We start from the raw sequence: 16,701 nt of genomic DNA, 5'->3' as shown, positions 1-16,701 counted from the left end.
GGGTTAAATTTAACTTTGCAATGCAGACAGCTATTCAAATATTTTTTATATCCATAAAGTAAGGATGGAAAAAATCACATATTACAAACGTTTCCTGGCAAGACTTCGTTGTATTTTGCCTCTATGGGGAAAGGAAGTTAAGAACAGTTGGGCCCTCTACTGTTTCAAGTACCTAATTTTTCATACTTGACAGAGCTAAAGCAAAAATATTAGTTGAGCTTGATTTTGTTAATTTTTTATTTTTTTTTTTAAATGAATATGTGTTATTAGAATTTAGTGGGAATGTTTTGCTTCCTTCATCCATACTGGCACATTACCCCAAGGTTTTAGAATACAGCTTCATAATAAATCACGTCTTATGCTCAAAGGAAGTGGTTCAATTACCCATATGTAATGGAATGATGATACTCTACTTGATGCCTGAGTCATTCTTTTGTTGAGCCTCATTCTGTTCTTGCTGCTTCTTTTTTCACCTTAAAGAATAAGCTTCAATAAATTCAATTTTTTCACAAAACAGCATCCCTTTCCTTACAGCAGGAACAGGTTTATGGAGATGGTGAGGGGGTGCCTTCTCCCTTTTGTGTAGCAGGTACTTCATAAGGCTAATGAAAGAATTTAATAACTTCCTTTTTCTTTATTTTTCTTTTTTTTTTTTCTTTTTTCTTTTTGGTAAAGACCTTGCTTAGATCATTCACAAAATAGCTTGCAAAATAAATACTCCAATCTCTTTCTTTCCTAACCAGCCTTGTTTTCTCTTAAATCCGTATTTCTGATTTAATTCCCTAAATGAATGCAGATCACATAAGAATATTCTTTTGCACATTACCATTGTGCAGATAAAATGGTGGCTGTCGAATTTCTTTTTCCTTTTGCCATATAAAATCATTGTAAGGATTTTTTTCATGAGTCTGGTAGCATTTACACAGAAGGAAGCAAAAAAAAAAAAATTACCACCTGTTTTACACATAAAACTAAAAATAAAAATTTAAATTCTGTATTTGTCTTTAAAGAATTACATGTTCTTGTTTAACACTTTTGTCCTGAAGAGGAATAACACAAGTTATGTTTTCTGTATGCTTCATCTGTTGCATTACATTTTCTGTATTTTTAATCTGTTTCACTGGACTTTAATTTCTTACCTGTCTGGGAATAATGAAGGGATATTTTGATGTCAGTTGACTGAAATAAACACAGAAAGTTTACTATTTAAGAAAAATAATTTTACTAAAATATGGTTTTCAGTTCTGAACAAGGCCTTTATTGCTTTCCACATGGGAAAAGGCTGCCTAGATTACACAATCTTACTTCAGTGGTTTTAACTTGGAATTGACATAGATTCCTGGTTTAGGAACTATGTATAATTTTTGCCATTCATTTAATGAAGTAAGCCTTCAATACTCTAAATCTCAAGGACAATGAATAGGCATGTGGTCTTTACTTTTCATGAATCCAAATAAATATATCCTTGCCATCTTCGCTGATAGACATTCTTTCTTTAGTGAAAAATGAGATGGCTTTTTCAATGCAGCTGTGAACCCTGGAACTTCCACAACATTCCCATGGGTAAAATGTGTTTGGCCCCTGTCTAACAAACTGTAAGTGCATTACACAATTAAATAGATTTACAGGCCCTGATGGAAACTGAACTGTAAAAGCAAACCTCTAAACTCCTGATGTGAAGAAATGAAAGAAATGACCGGTATTGAGGCAGTTCTGTTTCCGACTCAATATTTTGGGTATTAAACTTGACACTCAGCTGTCACCATTGTGCCCAGCAGAGAGTCAGAGGAAGCCTCACTGCAGTTGTCAGTCAGCAGACTCTGAGTCAGCATGCATAATACACAGATAGCTTCTGAATGCTTTTTCTAACCTATTATACTAAAACCAAATGCTAAGTTGAAGGATGAAGTTCATTCTTTGGTGTTCACTGCTGCATGCACTTTGTGCTCACTGACGTTATTAGGTTGTAACACAGAACTTTTTCCAGATTGTGAAATATCTGGTTCAGTTCCACCTGACTCTGCTCCTCAGGAAGGGAATGTAGGTGGATCATCTGGACAAATGGCTTAGCACCACTGCCTTTCCAGAGCAGAAGTTTTGTGTTCAGAGGTGGCTCTAAGAGTGATGGAGCTGCTGCAGAAAAACCCTGGAACTCACACTGCTCCTCAAGAGGCAAATCTAAAGCAGTAATGCACTTTCCTCTAATGAAACAGGAAACACTGGCTAAAATGAAATCTTCATTAGATATATATGTTTTGGAGGGATAGAACAGATTTTTGTAGAAAAACCAAGCATCTGAAACCTCCAAATCTCACTCAACAGAGATTGTTGATTTGTAAGCAATCTGCAATTCCTATTCTCTTTCTCTTTTGATTGAGTTCAGTTCCTCAAACAGCTGTGGTCTCCCATGGTACATCACAGCCAAGGATTCACTAAATGCAGTATGTTTTACCCAGCAAACAGAAAGACTGGAGAAGAAATCTTGAACATTCTTAAAAGGTACCATGAAATAAGAAAACATTTTCACGTCCAGCTTGTAACTTTTCCCAGTTAAAATTCCAGGGCATTTTTCAACAAACCCCTCTTCTGACACTTTTTTTACTAGACTTTCTTTGTTTATCAAGTTGACCTAACATTAAAAAAAATTAAAATTCTGCATATTACTTAGCCTGATTTCCATAACTGTTGTCTAAGGAAAGGCAGCTCATTTGCATTCTGGTCTTGTCTTTCATTCTGTTCTCAATAATACCACAGGCTGCAGCTTCTTTGTCTTGTTGAAGTCCAAACCATCACCTTTCTTGAGGACCTAACAAGGGTTAAAGTGTTATATCAGTAATATGCAGCTTTGTATATTCAAAACTTATATTGTAAGGATAAATGCTTTTCTTTATTAATTAGGTCAGCAATTGGGAAAGAGCTGTTAGGAAAGATTTGCACTGCTGCTCATCTAATCCATGGCAGTAATGTGGGATGGTTTTGCATTCGAGGCAGAATACAGGACAACATGACTAATTGTGTTGGTAGAGTGGTGCAAAGCTCACTGTAAACTAATTATTCCCTTGTACACCAGGGAATGGTGAGTCCTTGCAAAACCAGATGCTAACCCCAAAATTTTTCTTATATTAAAAAAATAAGGCAATGCAGAAGCCCTTGATGCATTTTTGTTGCATTTCCTAGGAAATCTTTCTGTATCATGCTTGTGTATGGAGATTTGAACAGCAAGTTCTGTTTTTTTGCCAACCCTAATGATATCAACTGGCAGGTATTTGACCCTCAGCACCCTGATGTATTGCAAATGTGTTATTTTTATATAAACAGACTTCTCACCCTACAAATGGGATTAGAATCTGGTCCTGATTTTTAATAGCAAGTTTCAAATGAGAGCATCATTTTATATCCCTTGTCAGAGAATAAAAGAACCCTGAGTGTTTTCTGTGGTGTAAAGCAGCAGAACCCCAGCAGATTTTGAAATCTTTTTTGCAGAAGCCACAACCACCATGCTCCCTGGAAAATTTTAAATCCATTCCAGATTTGAGAATTGTAGATTAGTCTTGTGTTAGCAATTAATTTTAAAGAAAATAGGATATTAAACCTTGCAAGCTGAAGGCTTACCTTGCTGAGAAGAAAATTTTCAGTAGAGAAAGCAAGTTAGTCCAATTTTTTCAAATAATTCTTAATGCTAATAAAATTTCATTTCTGGTATTAATTTTGGACTTGATTGCTGTGACAGCAGTGATTATTTTTATGGTTTTGGAACATGAAATAGAAAGAAAAAGTGTTGAAATGTAGAGGAGGCAGAATTCCTGGTGGCATGCTTGGGATGAAAAGTGGTGGACCATGAAAGCTGGGGCTAGGAGGTCACCTGTAAAATAACAGCTCCTGGTGTTCAGCTGTTGTCCAGGGCTGGATAATCAGTCTTCACTGCTAAGTGACAGTGTATTCCAGTAAAACCAGAAGACTCTTGGGTTCTCCCTTCCTCTCCACTTCCCTTTTCCATGTTGGTGCCTTAATTCTTTCTTGTAAGCTGCAAAACAGATTTTTCTCCACTGTGGAGTTAAGTGTGAATCCAACTTTGCTTAGCTTATAGAAGGTGTCAAAACCTGTTGCTTTGGATTGCTTTATCCCACTCATCAAAATGGGATTGACTGCTGCTTAGGAGAATCACTTACAAGGTGATGCTTACAAATCTCTTTATATCGACTTACCTGTGAGCAGTGACTGTTCCACCTTAACCAAAGCCACAGTTGTTTGCTGCCCTCTCCTCCCTGTTTGTTGGTTGTCACATATTGTGAATTTCTGTATTGCACATGCTAAAAATCATGTGGAAGAAGGATGAACTTTATACTATTTGTATCATGCATTAAAATAAAGTGTTTGGATCCTTGCCTGAACTGCCAAGTGTCTCTACCTTAAAAAAGGTTGGCAATCATATGCTAGGAAACTCTCAGTTGTCCTCAGCCTGACTGCTGCCCTTGAGAGAAGGTATAAATATTTTAAGTGCTTCGAGTACTCCAGTGCAGGGAACTTGCTTGTAGCTGGCTCCTAGATACTATGGTGGCAGATGTGCTTGAGAATTATTAAAGAAATGGACTGGAAAACTAGTGAAACAAGAAACACTGAATCAAATATGATTCCTTTAAAAAGTGAAAATTACAGATTTTGCTAGCTGGTTTTAATTTTCATCTGTACAGTCCCATAGATGCCTCTTTCTCATCTAAAATAAAGGCAAATAAGAACACACTTTTTGAGCAATGTGGCTATTTTTTTTTTTTGGTAATATTCAGAACAAATATATTAATAACCAGTATATCTTATTTAATAAGATAATATTCCTTTGATTCACTAAGACTGGTTGCAAAGTTGAGAACCATATTTCTAAATTTAAATTGAAGCAAGAATCTGTTTTTGATCCACGGGCTCCCTCTCCTGGTCTGGGCAGTGCTTGGCATCAGGAGCTTGATTAATGCAGAAGGCAAGTGGAAGTTATTTGCAAATTGAATTTTGTGACATAGTGTCGATGGTGTCTCCTAATTTCCTCCATGTTTAATGACAGCACTGTGCTCTCTCTAATAGCAATAATGAGATGAGCCCAGGTGTTGTGATGAAGCAGAGTTGCAGGGCCAGGTTTATCCTATTCAAGTGCCAATTAAGGCATATTACAAAGACTGAAAGAGATGTGCTACAAACAATATTTACAAATAAAATTTGCACTGGGAAATAACTATGTGAATGTATACTCTGTAGTTGCACTCATACTGTCACCTTTGTCACCTCGTTGCTCTGCTTTCACCTCCTACTGACCATACTACATCCAAGTTGGACTGTTTGCCTATTGTTTTTGATTGTGGAGAAAAAGCATCTTTTCATTAATATTTCTAGATTAGAAACATATGACTGTTTTAAACTGCTCAACAAATTTGAGGCCTTAGACGAATAAAGCAAACCTCATAGGTAAAAATTGTATATTTTATAATATATAAATATATATATGTATAAATACTGTATTTTAGAGGTCACTTACTTTTGTCTCAAGATTTTAAGCTTATTTCTAAATTTAATTTAATAAATTTCTGGCAGAGTTGAAGAAAAACTTTTTGTGTTTTACCTCGCCAGTCTTGCTTCTAAATTTATTGAATTTATTAACATGAACAAATGTTTACATAGTTTAAGAAATGAAACAAGTATTCTAGAGTGGTGTCCTTCCTTTATTGCTCCTAACTCACATGTATATTGCAGCAAACAAAATTAAAATAAATCTCTTCAGTTCTAAATGATTTGGAGTAGATGTTGCTTTTCATGTTTTTTGGACCAAAGATTTTCACACTAACTTTGGGCTTGCTTCATGCTGATTATGATGATGATTATGATGCTCATAAGTGCCCACAGAATGTCACAGGGACTCAAGATATGCAGGCCCAAAAGATTTATTCAGATGACCTGCAGTGCAGATAGGGGCAGTACTTGGAAGGGCTTCTGTACATTGATAATGCAAAACGAGCACTAGAGTAATGTGAATTACTTCCACTCAGAATATCTACCTTTTATTCCAGGGCCTGAGCTTATAACAAATATTCAAAAGAATCTAGCATTTTCATTCATGTTAGAAATTGAGTGTACATTTTTGAAAAGAAAGATCCTACTAGTGAAATATTAAATTCCACAGTTCGTTCCAAAATGTGTTTCTAGAGCTTTTAATTTAAGTGTTCCTCCTGGCTTTACTTAAAGCAAGTCTTGACAGTTACATGTTATGAAGCAAAACAAGGTTTGAGAGAACTACTTATAGCAGTTCTCTCACTTTAATTACTACTTGAGTCAAGGGCACAGAGAGTGAACTTTTCATGTGAACAGAGAATATCAGATGCATGTGAGAAGTGTAAATACTTTGATGCTGTAAGTTGGTCTGACACATTCCAGGAAGGACAGTTGAAGTGAAGAGAAACAAAGCATAATGCAGAAGTCAATAAAGTCTGTATCTCCTCAGAATTTACTATTTTTATGTGTACTGCAGCCACATTGAAATCACAGCTCTCTGCTGTGCATTCTTGTTCTTGTCACACTCTTGATCATCCTCTTTACCATCTGTGCAAATCTTCTATCCTAGTATCTATTCATTATCTATTTATCTTATTTAAGTTTCTAGGGATTGAAGTTATTTCTGAGCTAAATTATCTAGCTTCTGTTGCACCAGTGCTCTCAGATAGCTTGATACTTGTGAATGAAAAGTAGCTTTAACATCCACTGGTTCAACAAGGAGTGTGACAGGAACACAGTACTCCCATCTGCTTTACAGACTCCACTGGTACCTTGGAAATGTTTTAATCGTTTAACCTTTTGTACCTTCTTCCTCCTTCCCATCCCCCAATTAAGAGGCCTATTTGAAGTGCTTTCTACAGTGCTATGACTTGGTATGTCTTTTCCATTAATGCAGTGTGGTTTTGTTTTTGTTTTTGTTTTGTATACAGGTACTTGGAACACCAAACGAAGATACGTGGCCTGGAGTCCACTCTTTACCCCATTTCAAACCAGGTAGGTTGAAGCACCAAGTTCCTTCACATTCCCTCTCTGGAAGTACACAAGCACCAAGTTCCTTCACATTCCCTCTCTGGAAGTACACAACACAGATAATTACATCCCTGACCACGAGTGATCAAAACAACCTGGTGTGCAGAGTGTGGACCGTAATGCACTTCCTCCAGCTGCTTGCTTTGTATTGTGCTCAGGGTGGGTTTTCTTTTGTTTCATTTCTTTGCTTTCTTTTTCATTTTCTTTTGTTTGTTACAGTATGAGCCCTGACCTGCTTGCATTCCTCAGCCACTGAGTATTGTACCTTTCAGACTGCTAGAGTGCTGATTTTCTAGTCAGGATTACTTTTCCAGCGGAGCACACCAAGTTGAGAAAAGAAACTTTGAAAGCTAAAGTTACTATTAGATCATCTATTAGTATCTTTCTGCAAAGGTTCAATTTTTCAATATGTGTTGTATTTACAGTTGTCATACTTAATAACCATTCTTGAAAAATTGTTTCATCATCTAGTACCTTTTTGTGAGAGGAAGCAGTTTGTCTCCTAGAGACTAGGAGGATGTGGTCATCTTCATTTTTCTACACATGTATGCATGTTTATGTTTGTAATATATAGAGTCTTGTGAACTTCTCAGTGGGGATCTTAGAAATAGGCTTTTTTTAAACATGGCAAAGCAGGTGAATGAGCAGGCAGGAGAAGAAGCAAAGGAGTTGTAAATGACAAGTAGATCTAGATAGCACTCAAAATAAGAGAGAGAGAGAGAGAGAGAGAAATATCTTGTAGGGCTTACCCTGATAGAGACACAAACCCTTGAAAAACAGGAATGCAGAAGCCTTTTTGCACATTGCTTTTCAGTCTCTGTCCTACTGCTGACTTACTGCTGTATAGTGAAATCACACTCTAGTGCTCTCAAGTGAATTAGTAGAAAATTTAGCAGTCTTTCACTGAAATACTAAAAATACTACAGTGTTCTTCCCTTAAACAGTGTGTCATTAAGTTTACAAGCTTTTGTGTTTCTCATTCTTGATACTGATTGAAAAGTAAGCAAATACAAAATCCTTACAGAAATGTAGTGGTCTGTAAAAGCAGCCCAAAAAGATTGGTTTTAGCAAGAGTGGTAAAGAGGAGAAAGCCTGAAGGTGTCAGTGATTGTTCTTTGGGTTGGTTTGTTTTCCTGTGAGATACAGGAAAGTTTTGAACAGTAGATGGCAGCCAAGAAATTTCCAGGTTTAAGTTTTCAGTTTGGCTTCCAAGTGTGTCAAGGGATGTAGGTTTATTACCAAAAAAGAACATCAGGAAATAAATCCGCTGTAGGCACTTCATTAAATCTAATTTTTGTACAGGCATTGTGTTAGAATTGCTCTATTTTCTCCATCCCAGACTATAGATTTTTTTCAGCTATGAATACATAATATTTATACAAATGGAGAGTGGGGACAGGAGGAAAAGTGCCTCCAGGACAGAAGACAGCTACTCAGTATTTTCTCCATTTCTGCACATGGCCTTTGCTCTCTCAGATCCTTTCCACGTCTGTGAAGGATGTAGATTCGTAAGTCAGAGTAACTGCTATTCTTGCTGGCAATCATTTAATCTTTTTAGGCCTGTTATAGCAAACTACTGAGCTCCTTCATTCCCTTACACTGTGGAGGTCTGGGAGCACTCAAAAAATAAAATCCCTCTTCTGTACACATAGTGTGCTGTGTACCCTACATCACTGATGACCTTGGTAAAAAGATTTTTTTCTTTGTCTTATGGTTCCTTATTTGCTGTTTTTTGAAATTACAGCAATAGAAAGCACCATCTAACTGGACAACCAAAACTGGCTTGCACACCCCAAAACTGAGTAATGGAATTTGATGCTGGTAAATGTGGAATTGTTAGAGCAGCAAAACACATCCCTCTGGGATCATTCTGGGGTACGAGCTCCTATGGTATGCTCTGCACATGGGCTGGGCTGGAATGGATACTATTTGCTCAGACCATTAGGGTTGTTGGAGATGTTTGGTCAAGGACACCAGGTTCTCTGTCACTTCTTAAAAATGTGCTTTCCTTCATGCTGTTCTGTGCACAAAAGCTTTCTGGTAAGGTTGCTGCATCATCTTCCACAGGTGCTCAACCAGCCACGCTCCCCTCCCTGATGGTCTGAAATTGCTGTTACACTCTAGCTTTCCTGACTGACTTATTAGGAGCAAAAATGAAAGTTGAAGATGACTTAATCTGTTCCTTTTCCTAGCAAAATAATGAAGTATCCTGAAATGTCTTTCCAAAATATGAACCAATTCCATTATTTTTGAAGATCTGTGAAATTACTGTGTTTAAATATGTGATATGGGGTTAAGTAACTCCTGTGCTTTGTTAGTAAGTTTTAAAACTGAAATGAATAGCTGCTAACAGTAATTGTGCTAAATTGAGAAGTGCAGACAACATTGGTGGTGAGGATGTCACCAGTGTTCTCTCAGGAAAGACTTTGATTCCATAAACTTGAGTTGTGTAAGCATAAAACAAAAGCATTTGAAAAGAAAGTGTCAGTGATAAATGGTTACTATATTTTAAAAAAATGCTGAGCACATTAAGTGCCTGTGGATTTGGGAAGGTTATTGAGAGTTGAAACAGAATTTCATTGTATTTCTTGTTTGCATACAGACATCAATAACTAATTTTCACACTGTGATTTGATAGGGCACAGTCTCAAGCTGCAGAGAGCTAATCACAGTTTACTAGGAGAAGCATGTCTGGAAAATGTGGTATTAGTCTCTACTACGGTGGCCAAGGGTCTTAATTTTTATGGGAAACATCCAGTGCTTTAATAACTATGATATCTGACATCTTAATATGTAGGAACATTTCTGAGCCTGAAAAATATGTACATTCCCAAAGGTAATTGTGGCGGGCTCTAGGTCATTTAGAGCCCTAACTTAGGTGATTTTAACAGCTTATAATAGTGAAAATAAAATTGTCATAGTTTTATTTGCCATTTAAAAAGTCAGAAAACAACTTGTATTTTATCTGCCTACTTTGAGATAACTTACTGTCTTACAAATGCTTTGAGTAATAGATTAGATATTTAAATCTAAAAGTTGGCCTGGTCTTTGAGCTTTTTCTGTGCTGCAGCCTCCTACTCTCAGTTTATGTTTGCACCTGTGAGCACAGACACTTGCACACATGTCCTGCTTTGTAAGTTACTTGAGGATAATCTAAAAAATGCAATTGGGAGACCTGAAATACTTCAGGAATATTTCAGTAACTTTGGATTACCTCTGTGATTCACACTGAAGCTGTTATGGATGCTATAATCTTGAGGGGTCTTCCTGTACTCAGGAATCATCATTTCATTGGTTTCATCAGCAATGAAACCCAGCCATTCTGCATCACTGTAAAAGTAATTATCTGCTCTGAAACAGGAGAATAGTTTGAGGGAATTATGAAAAAGTGCTAGTTGCTGTTTCAGTAAAATCTTGATGTTTCCCCCACACGAGAAGCCCCATGTTACAGGACAGAGGCACTTTCAGTGATGAATATGATACCCTAGATTTGGAGAACATGTTTTCACTATTCACTCTTTTGTTCAAGAATTCACTTCAAGAATTCACTCTTTTGCTGCAATACTTTAGGAAATATGTAGATTTGCTGAGCTAAAACAGATTCAAACACCAGTCATATCACTGTGCCTCTATCTCCAGGAATGAATTAAAGTAGACATTAACTATGTCTTTCCTATATGAGTAGAGATAAAGCAGTATTTCCAAACAAGCTGCTTCCTTGCCAGTCTTGTGCCCAAGTCTTCCTGATTTTTTGTGCATTATGTTCTTCACTGTTATTAAACCTCCCCCTTTTTTTTTTTCAGTCTGCAATCCTATCAATTTCCCCTCTCCAGCCATTTCTCCTGGATTGAGTCCTGTCCAAATAGAGGAGCAGAAGAAGCCTTTGAATAAATATCTACACTTAAGTTTTCACTTTTCTGACATTCTCAGTTAGTGTTTGGGACTGGTGCTGTGTAACCTCCATCCTGGGAAGTTAAGTAGAGATTTATCAGGAGGTACTGTCAGTGAGTAAAGTGGGAGAAGATAAGATATGGTGACAATAGAAGATAAATGAACTGTGTGTGGCAATGAAGAGATGGTAATGGTCAAGGAGAGGAAGGAACTTGTTAGGAAGGTGGAAAAAACATGAGAATGCTTTGGTTCACTGTGCATCAGTTTCTTTACAATACTGTTCCTAGGCGAAAGAAAATTAAATATTTAATCATGGGCTGATGGTGTAGGAGCCTGAGCCTCACAATGTTGTACAGACAATGAGAGAGTAATACACCTGAAAAGGTGCCTTTATGAGACAATGGAAGCATCTCCTGAGCACTGATTTTTAAAAGAGAATCCCTAAAGCCGGGATGAAAAGAGGTAAAAGAAAGAGAAAAAAAGAGAAAAAGAGAAAGCAGAACACAAAAGAGAAGCAGTGAGAAAAAGCTTTCGTAGGAAGTAGTGCATAACATGGATTTTGCCAGGGACTGATGGGCATTTCGTGGATTTATTTAAACATCACTAGTCTATGACGGACAAAACCACTGCAGAGCTGGTGTTCTAACTCAGGAATTCTACTTTACTTCCCAGGTGATCAATAAATACAGATTTGGTTAAGAAATGTGATCTGCCTACATGAATCTTAACAGCTGATTGAGAGCCAGATTTTTTTCAAAAGCTTAAGTCTTCGTTTAGTATAGGGCTGGACTGAGAGACTGAACTCCTTTGGCACAAACACATGAGCATATTGCATAAGAAAACACGGCTTTTCAAACTTTCATAGCAGTTTTTCCTGTAGAGTTTCTCCAAAGCCTGCCAACATTTTGCTACATGCTAAATCAGTATTTTGCCTGTTTACATCTCCACTGATGCCAGGGAATGTTCCCAGGCAACGTGAGAGCCTCTGCTGTTAGACTGTCAGAGTGGCCTCTGGTATGCCTTTACCTCATAACAATTAGCACTTGCAAATAATTAATTCCTGGGTGTTAGGAAGCTTCCTTAGGGTTAGGAAGTCAGTGTGGGATGGAGACTGTAAGATGTCCCCATCTCCTGTATGGGGTGGAAGTGGGAGGTGCTGTAGCAGTGCTACAGGACAGTGATGGTGTCTCATCCAAACAGTCTCAAGCTCTTTAAATTACTGGTATGGATGTAATCTTCAAGAATTTGAGCACTTGAAAAAAGGAGGGCTATTTGTAAAGGGGAATTAATTTCAAAATCCTCCCTCTCTATTGCCAAAACAAAACTGTATTATTTAGTGTTTCTTCAATCTGTGGTATCCACCACCCAAGGGAAGCAGAGTTGTCAGTGTGTTTACCATTCTCTAAACAAAATTACATTAAGCTGAAAAGTTAAAGTAACTTATTATGTGTGCAGAGGAGCCAAGGTGAGCTCTGCTAAAGGATGGAACCATTTACTGTAGGACTCCAATGCTTCAGAGAATGCTGGGTATTAAAATTACATTTTCTGCTTATGCTCAGTCTAGAAAACAGCAGCTGTTCTTCCTCTTTACAGAAGCTGTGCTCTTCTAAAGCAAATAGAAGGAAGAAGAGGGGACAGAATGGAGGGGAGGGAGTTGTAGTTTTCCTAAAGATGTTTGGCATACAAAACTCCGAAGTCTAGCTCATGTATTTGATAATCCTCTGGTTGTGACCTAACTTCAGTAAAAACTCTAATTGCACATTAGGGGTGCAAATGTTATAGTGCTTGAAAATTTTCTTGTCAACATGGATGCTTGTCTTTATATCTTTATCCAACATAATTTAAATAATTTTAGCACTGAATCTTTACTAAAAATAGTATATGTCATATATATAACAGTACAGTGTTAGTCATGTTAGACTTTTAAATTAAATGTAAAGAAAACCCTCTCAAAGAAATAATGAGTTAGACTTTTCAAAATAATAATTATGGTGATGTTTAAATATTTGCATTTAAGCTAATCACATTTGGTTTTAAATAGAGAAGAACATTAATCAAGGAATGCATATTAGCCATCATGTTTTGATTAGCAACATAAAGAATGCCTTGAAGTTAAACTGCATTTTAAGTTCTTTGGTTTAGACTAGATTATCAATACTGTTAAAAAGAAGCTAAAAAACCAAAATGTATTCTGCCTTTAATTTCTTCTGTGGCTTTTCTTGCCTATCTTAGGTCTTTTCAGAGCAAACGTGGCAAAGGTATAATAGCTCATGTGTTTTTCTGACTGATAAAAGAGGAAAAACCCCTCATCTTGTTTTATGGTACTTAAAATGCAAGTGCTTATTTTTTCAATTCTCACAGCAGACCAGTGCTCCTGCAGTGGTCTGCTAATAAGCTCACTAGTGAGTTCTGCTGCAGCTGGCTTGTGTTTGAACCCGCCCTTGATGCGGGGCTGTCAGGTGGAGCGAGTTTACCAGGCAGATAACGATGCTTGCAGTGCAGAACATGTAGGTATATGTGTGGGCACACAAGTGAGTATGCACACACAGCAGTGTTGCTACAGAGTGGTTGTCTAAAGGAAATAAGAAATAGAAAGAAAGAAAAAATTATTGTTTATTCGAAGACCGCTTAGTACTGCTGAGTGTAAAGCATGAACTTTCTAGACAGGCAGGGTTTTTTTCCCTCTAGGCCTTCAAACTGGCCAGAATTTGGAACCAGTTGTTTTAAAAACATAGCTTTTTTTGATGCGTCAAGTTTGTCAAATTAACTAGCTCAAGAAATTCCCTCCCTCTCTTCCTCTGGTTGCTCATTACTGCTTCCATTCTGTGGTTGTTACTCCAGTAGCCTCTCGATGCTGCTGTTTGTGGGGCACAGTCCTAAAAACTTCCTTGGCAGATGAGGCACTGAGTAAGCTGTGCTGCAAGGTCCGAAGCCAGGAGCAGCTCAGATCCTTGTGCTGCCAGAAGAATGTCTGTGTAAGTGCCCCACTCACCTCCTCTGGGCAGGCTGTGTGCAGTGCCCAGCAGAACAGCGAGGCTGAGGCTGGTGCTGGGGTGTGGAAGTCACAGCCTAGTCCTTTTGGATACTCTTGGGACATCCTGAGAGTAAAAATTGCACTAAAGGAAGATGTAGCAACATCTTTCCACTAACAAATGGAAATACTATATGTTAGCTCTCATTTATGCTGTCCTATACAGGCATCTCTTTACACTGCATTTGATTGTGGACATGGCACTTAGTCAAGATTTGGCTTCCTTGGCCTTCCAAGAAGCAAATAGTAAACACTCTAAGGTGCTGTGTGATTCCAGCAAAACTAAAAAGCTCTTCCTTTTGTTTCACATAAGCAAAAATTCACCTTTTACTAGGTGAAATACAGCACCCATGTGAATAGCTCTTTAACAGTGAGACACAGCTGGAAGTCAGGATGAGGAATGCATATTTGGGATAAAAATGTAGAGGATCAAATTTTGTTGCCTGAATTTGTTCCCAAAAGATCGGCAAATATTGAAGTATTTGCATAAAGGAAATCAAAATAAAAATTTTAACTTTAAATTTCAGATTTGGTTACTGTGTTGACCTTCCAGAGTTTTAATTCAAAATAAACACTAATAATAATAATAATAATAATAATAATAATAATAATAATAATAATAATATTCTAAAAATAATTGAATTTCAGTATACATGCCTACACTTTGAACTATAAAAATTCAAAATACATCTGAGATCAAATCCTGATCTGTAAATGTACAATTTTTGATTTCTTTAATCTCAGCCTGATGAGAGTGAGCAGCTGCCTCAGTAAGATGATGCACCTTGTGTTCTTGAGAGTGGTTTGCATGTGCTGGAGGATGGCTGTGTGGGTGGGTGATCATGTGAGTGTCTGCATGGTGTTTTCACATGTTCATGTTTGCTTTTCGGTTCTGAGGGAGGGGTATTGAGTTTTTGCTCCACAGGATTTCTTCCACAAGGTGGGATTGAGATTGTCATTGCCAGTACTGTTGTGTCTCTGTGTGTCAGGCAAAGATTTCTTTTGTGGGGGAGCATTCATGGTAATTCTGCAGAAGTCCCCGTCACACATACAGGCTTACGTTACTGTCCTTTATGAACATGTCAGTGGTAGCTTCTGAAAAACAAATGTCAAAGCTACATGCTTGAAAGTATCATAGAATGTAATTTTGTGCAGCTTTTGTAATTTTGAATGTAATTTTGGTCACAGTCAGACAATAGGTTTAGATTTGGTTTTATTCCACCCATTGAGCAGTAAAGGCCAGAGGCATTCATACAGGTGTGTGAGAGTTACTCACTCTGAAAAGTGACTCAGAAGCAGACTTGGGGATGTAACTGTGGGACTGAATTACGGTTCTGTGATAAATCTGACACAAGTAGGTGATGCTCAGATAAAAGTTGTGAAATTATCTCTTTTTTTGCCTGCAAGTTTGGTGGTTCTAGGTATGTCATTTTGTGGTTGACAAACTGCACCATGGTGGAGGAGCTCAAGGACAAGATTATTGTAGCTTCTCTGTTCTGGCAACTCTGAAACCAAAATCAGCTGGTTTCACTGCTTCTTTTTTCTCCAAGGGATAAGTTCAGAAAAATAAAAAGCTGCCATGTACATAGGCTGGGCTTCATTAACACAATAGTCCCATCTAATTATCTTGTCCATGAAAGTTGGTAAGACTCTGCTTGGAGCCATGATCATAAAATTATATAGAAAAATGTGAGCTATTATTTTATCAATGTGTGGTTTCTTTCTGTATAAAGCATGTAAAGTAAGCAGCCTCTAATCTGCTTGAGTAGAAAGTGTTGATACCAGTAGTTAGAAGCATAGATTGCAGTCACAGCATATTCAATAGAGTTTGAAATTAAGGACTATGAACTAAACATTTGCCTCTGTAGACAGGGTTTTGCCCTCTTCATGTCTTCTGCCCCAGTTTTCCCTCTCCCTGCCTGATAAATATGATATATAAGGTACTTATTAAAAAGATACTTAGACTGGAACAGCAAAGGAAGATCCCTTTGAGAAATTTGTTTTGCTCATGTGTCTCCCTTATAGCATTTACATAACTGGATCCAGTGTATCATTTTTTCAGTAAAATTTCATCTGGCATAGCAATAGTTTTTCAGGTTTTTTGCAGAACTGGAACAGATCTTTGGGCATTAAAGCCTTAAGGCAATTTGGTGAAGTTGTTGACTCTGGGGCTTTCCTCCCACAGTAAAAACAGCTTAAATTGATTTAAATAAATACTGGATAGTCTGGTCAAGAAAATATGTTGTATATGATACTTCTCAAATGTTTTAAGTGGATGTAGCTCTGTTGAAGACAGTGTTGCTGTGCCAGTTTGAATCAGCTCAGTATCTGACCAAAACATATTGCAGAATGGCAGATAAGATCAAAATCTGTCTCTCTCTAGGTCCAGTTTACCTTTTCAGCAGTGCTTCAAGTCAGTTCAATTCTCTTTCCACCCAGATATTTCTGCACCAAAATAGATTAATTTTTAAGTTTGCAGTTTATTATTTAGCTGAACTCCCATGTGTATCTCAGACATGTTACACAGCACTGGCTGGCTGCATTTTATTTTTCAGTCCCTTGTCATAAATGAATTGACAGTGTTACAGTTGGACAATTTACTTAATACCAAAAGTCTTTATTTTTTTCCAATTTTTATGGGTATCTGTTTGCATATATGTGTTTAATTCCTATTTGCAAACTAAACTTGGAGGGTTATAGTCATGTAGCTTCCAGTT

General features: G+C 37.3%; 1 protein-coding gene across 11 annotated transcripts in view; it reads left to right on the top strand.

Annotated features, from left to right (window-relative positions):
• The window catches only part of CDK14 (cyclin dependent kinase 14), a 341,278-nt gene that overhangs the window by 201,810 nt on the left and 122,767 nt on the right, over nt 1-16,701 (top strand). For all 11 annotated transcript variants that reach the window (XM_086857927.1, XM_086857960.1, XM_086857948.1 and 8 more), the window contains one exon: nt 6,963-7,026. In XM_086857927.1, coding sequence (XP_086714053.1) covers nt 6,963-7,026 — 64 coding nt within the window. The remainder of the gene's footprint in view (nt 1-6,962; nt 7,027-16,701) is intronic.

This window comes from Cyanistes caeruleus, chromosome 1 (genome assembly GCF_971803275.1).
Source record: "Cyanistes caeruleus chromosome 1, bCyaCae1.hap1.1, whole genome shotgun sequence".
NCBI classification, from domain to species: domain Eukaryota; kingdom Metazoa; phylum Chordata; class Aves; order Passeriformes; family Paridae; genus Cyanistes; species Cyanistes caeruleus.
The sequence above is the reverse complement of the archived record's forward strand: the minus strand, read 5'-3'. Positions and strand labels throughout refer to the sequence as shown.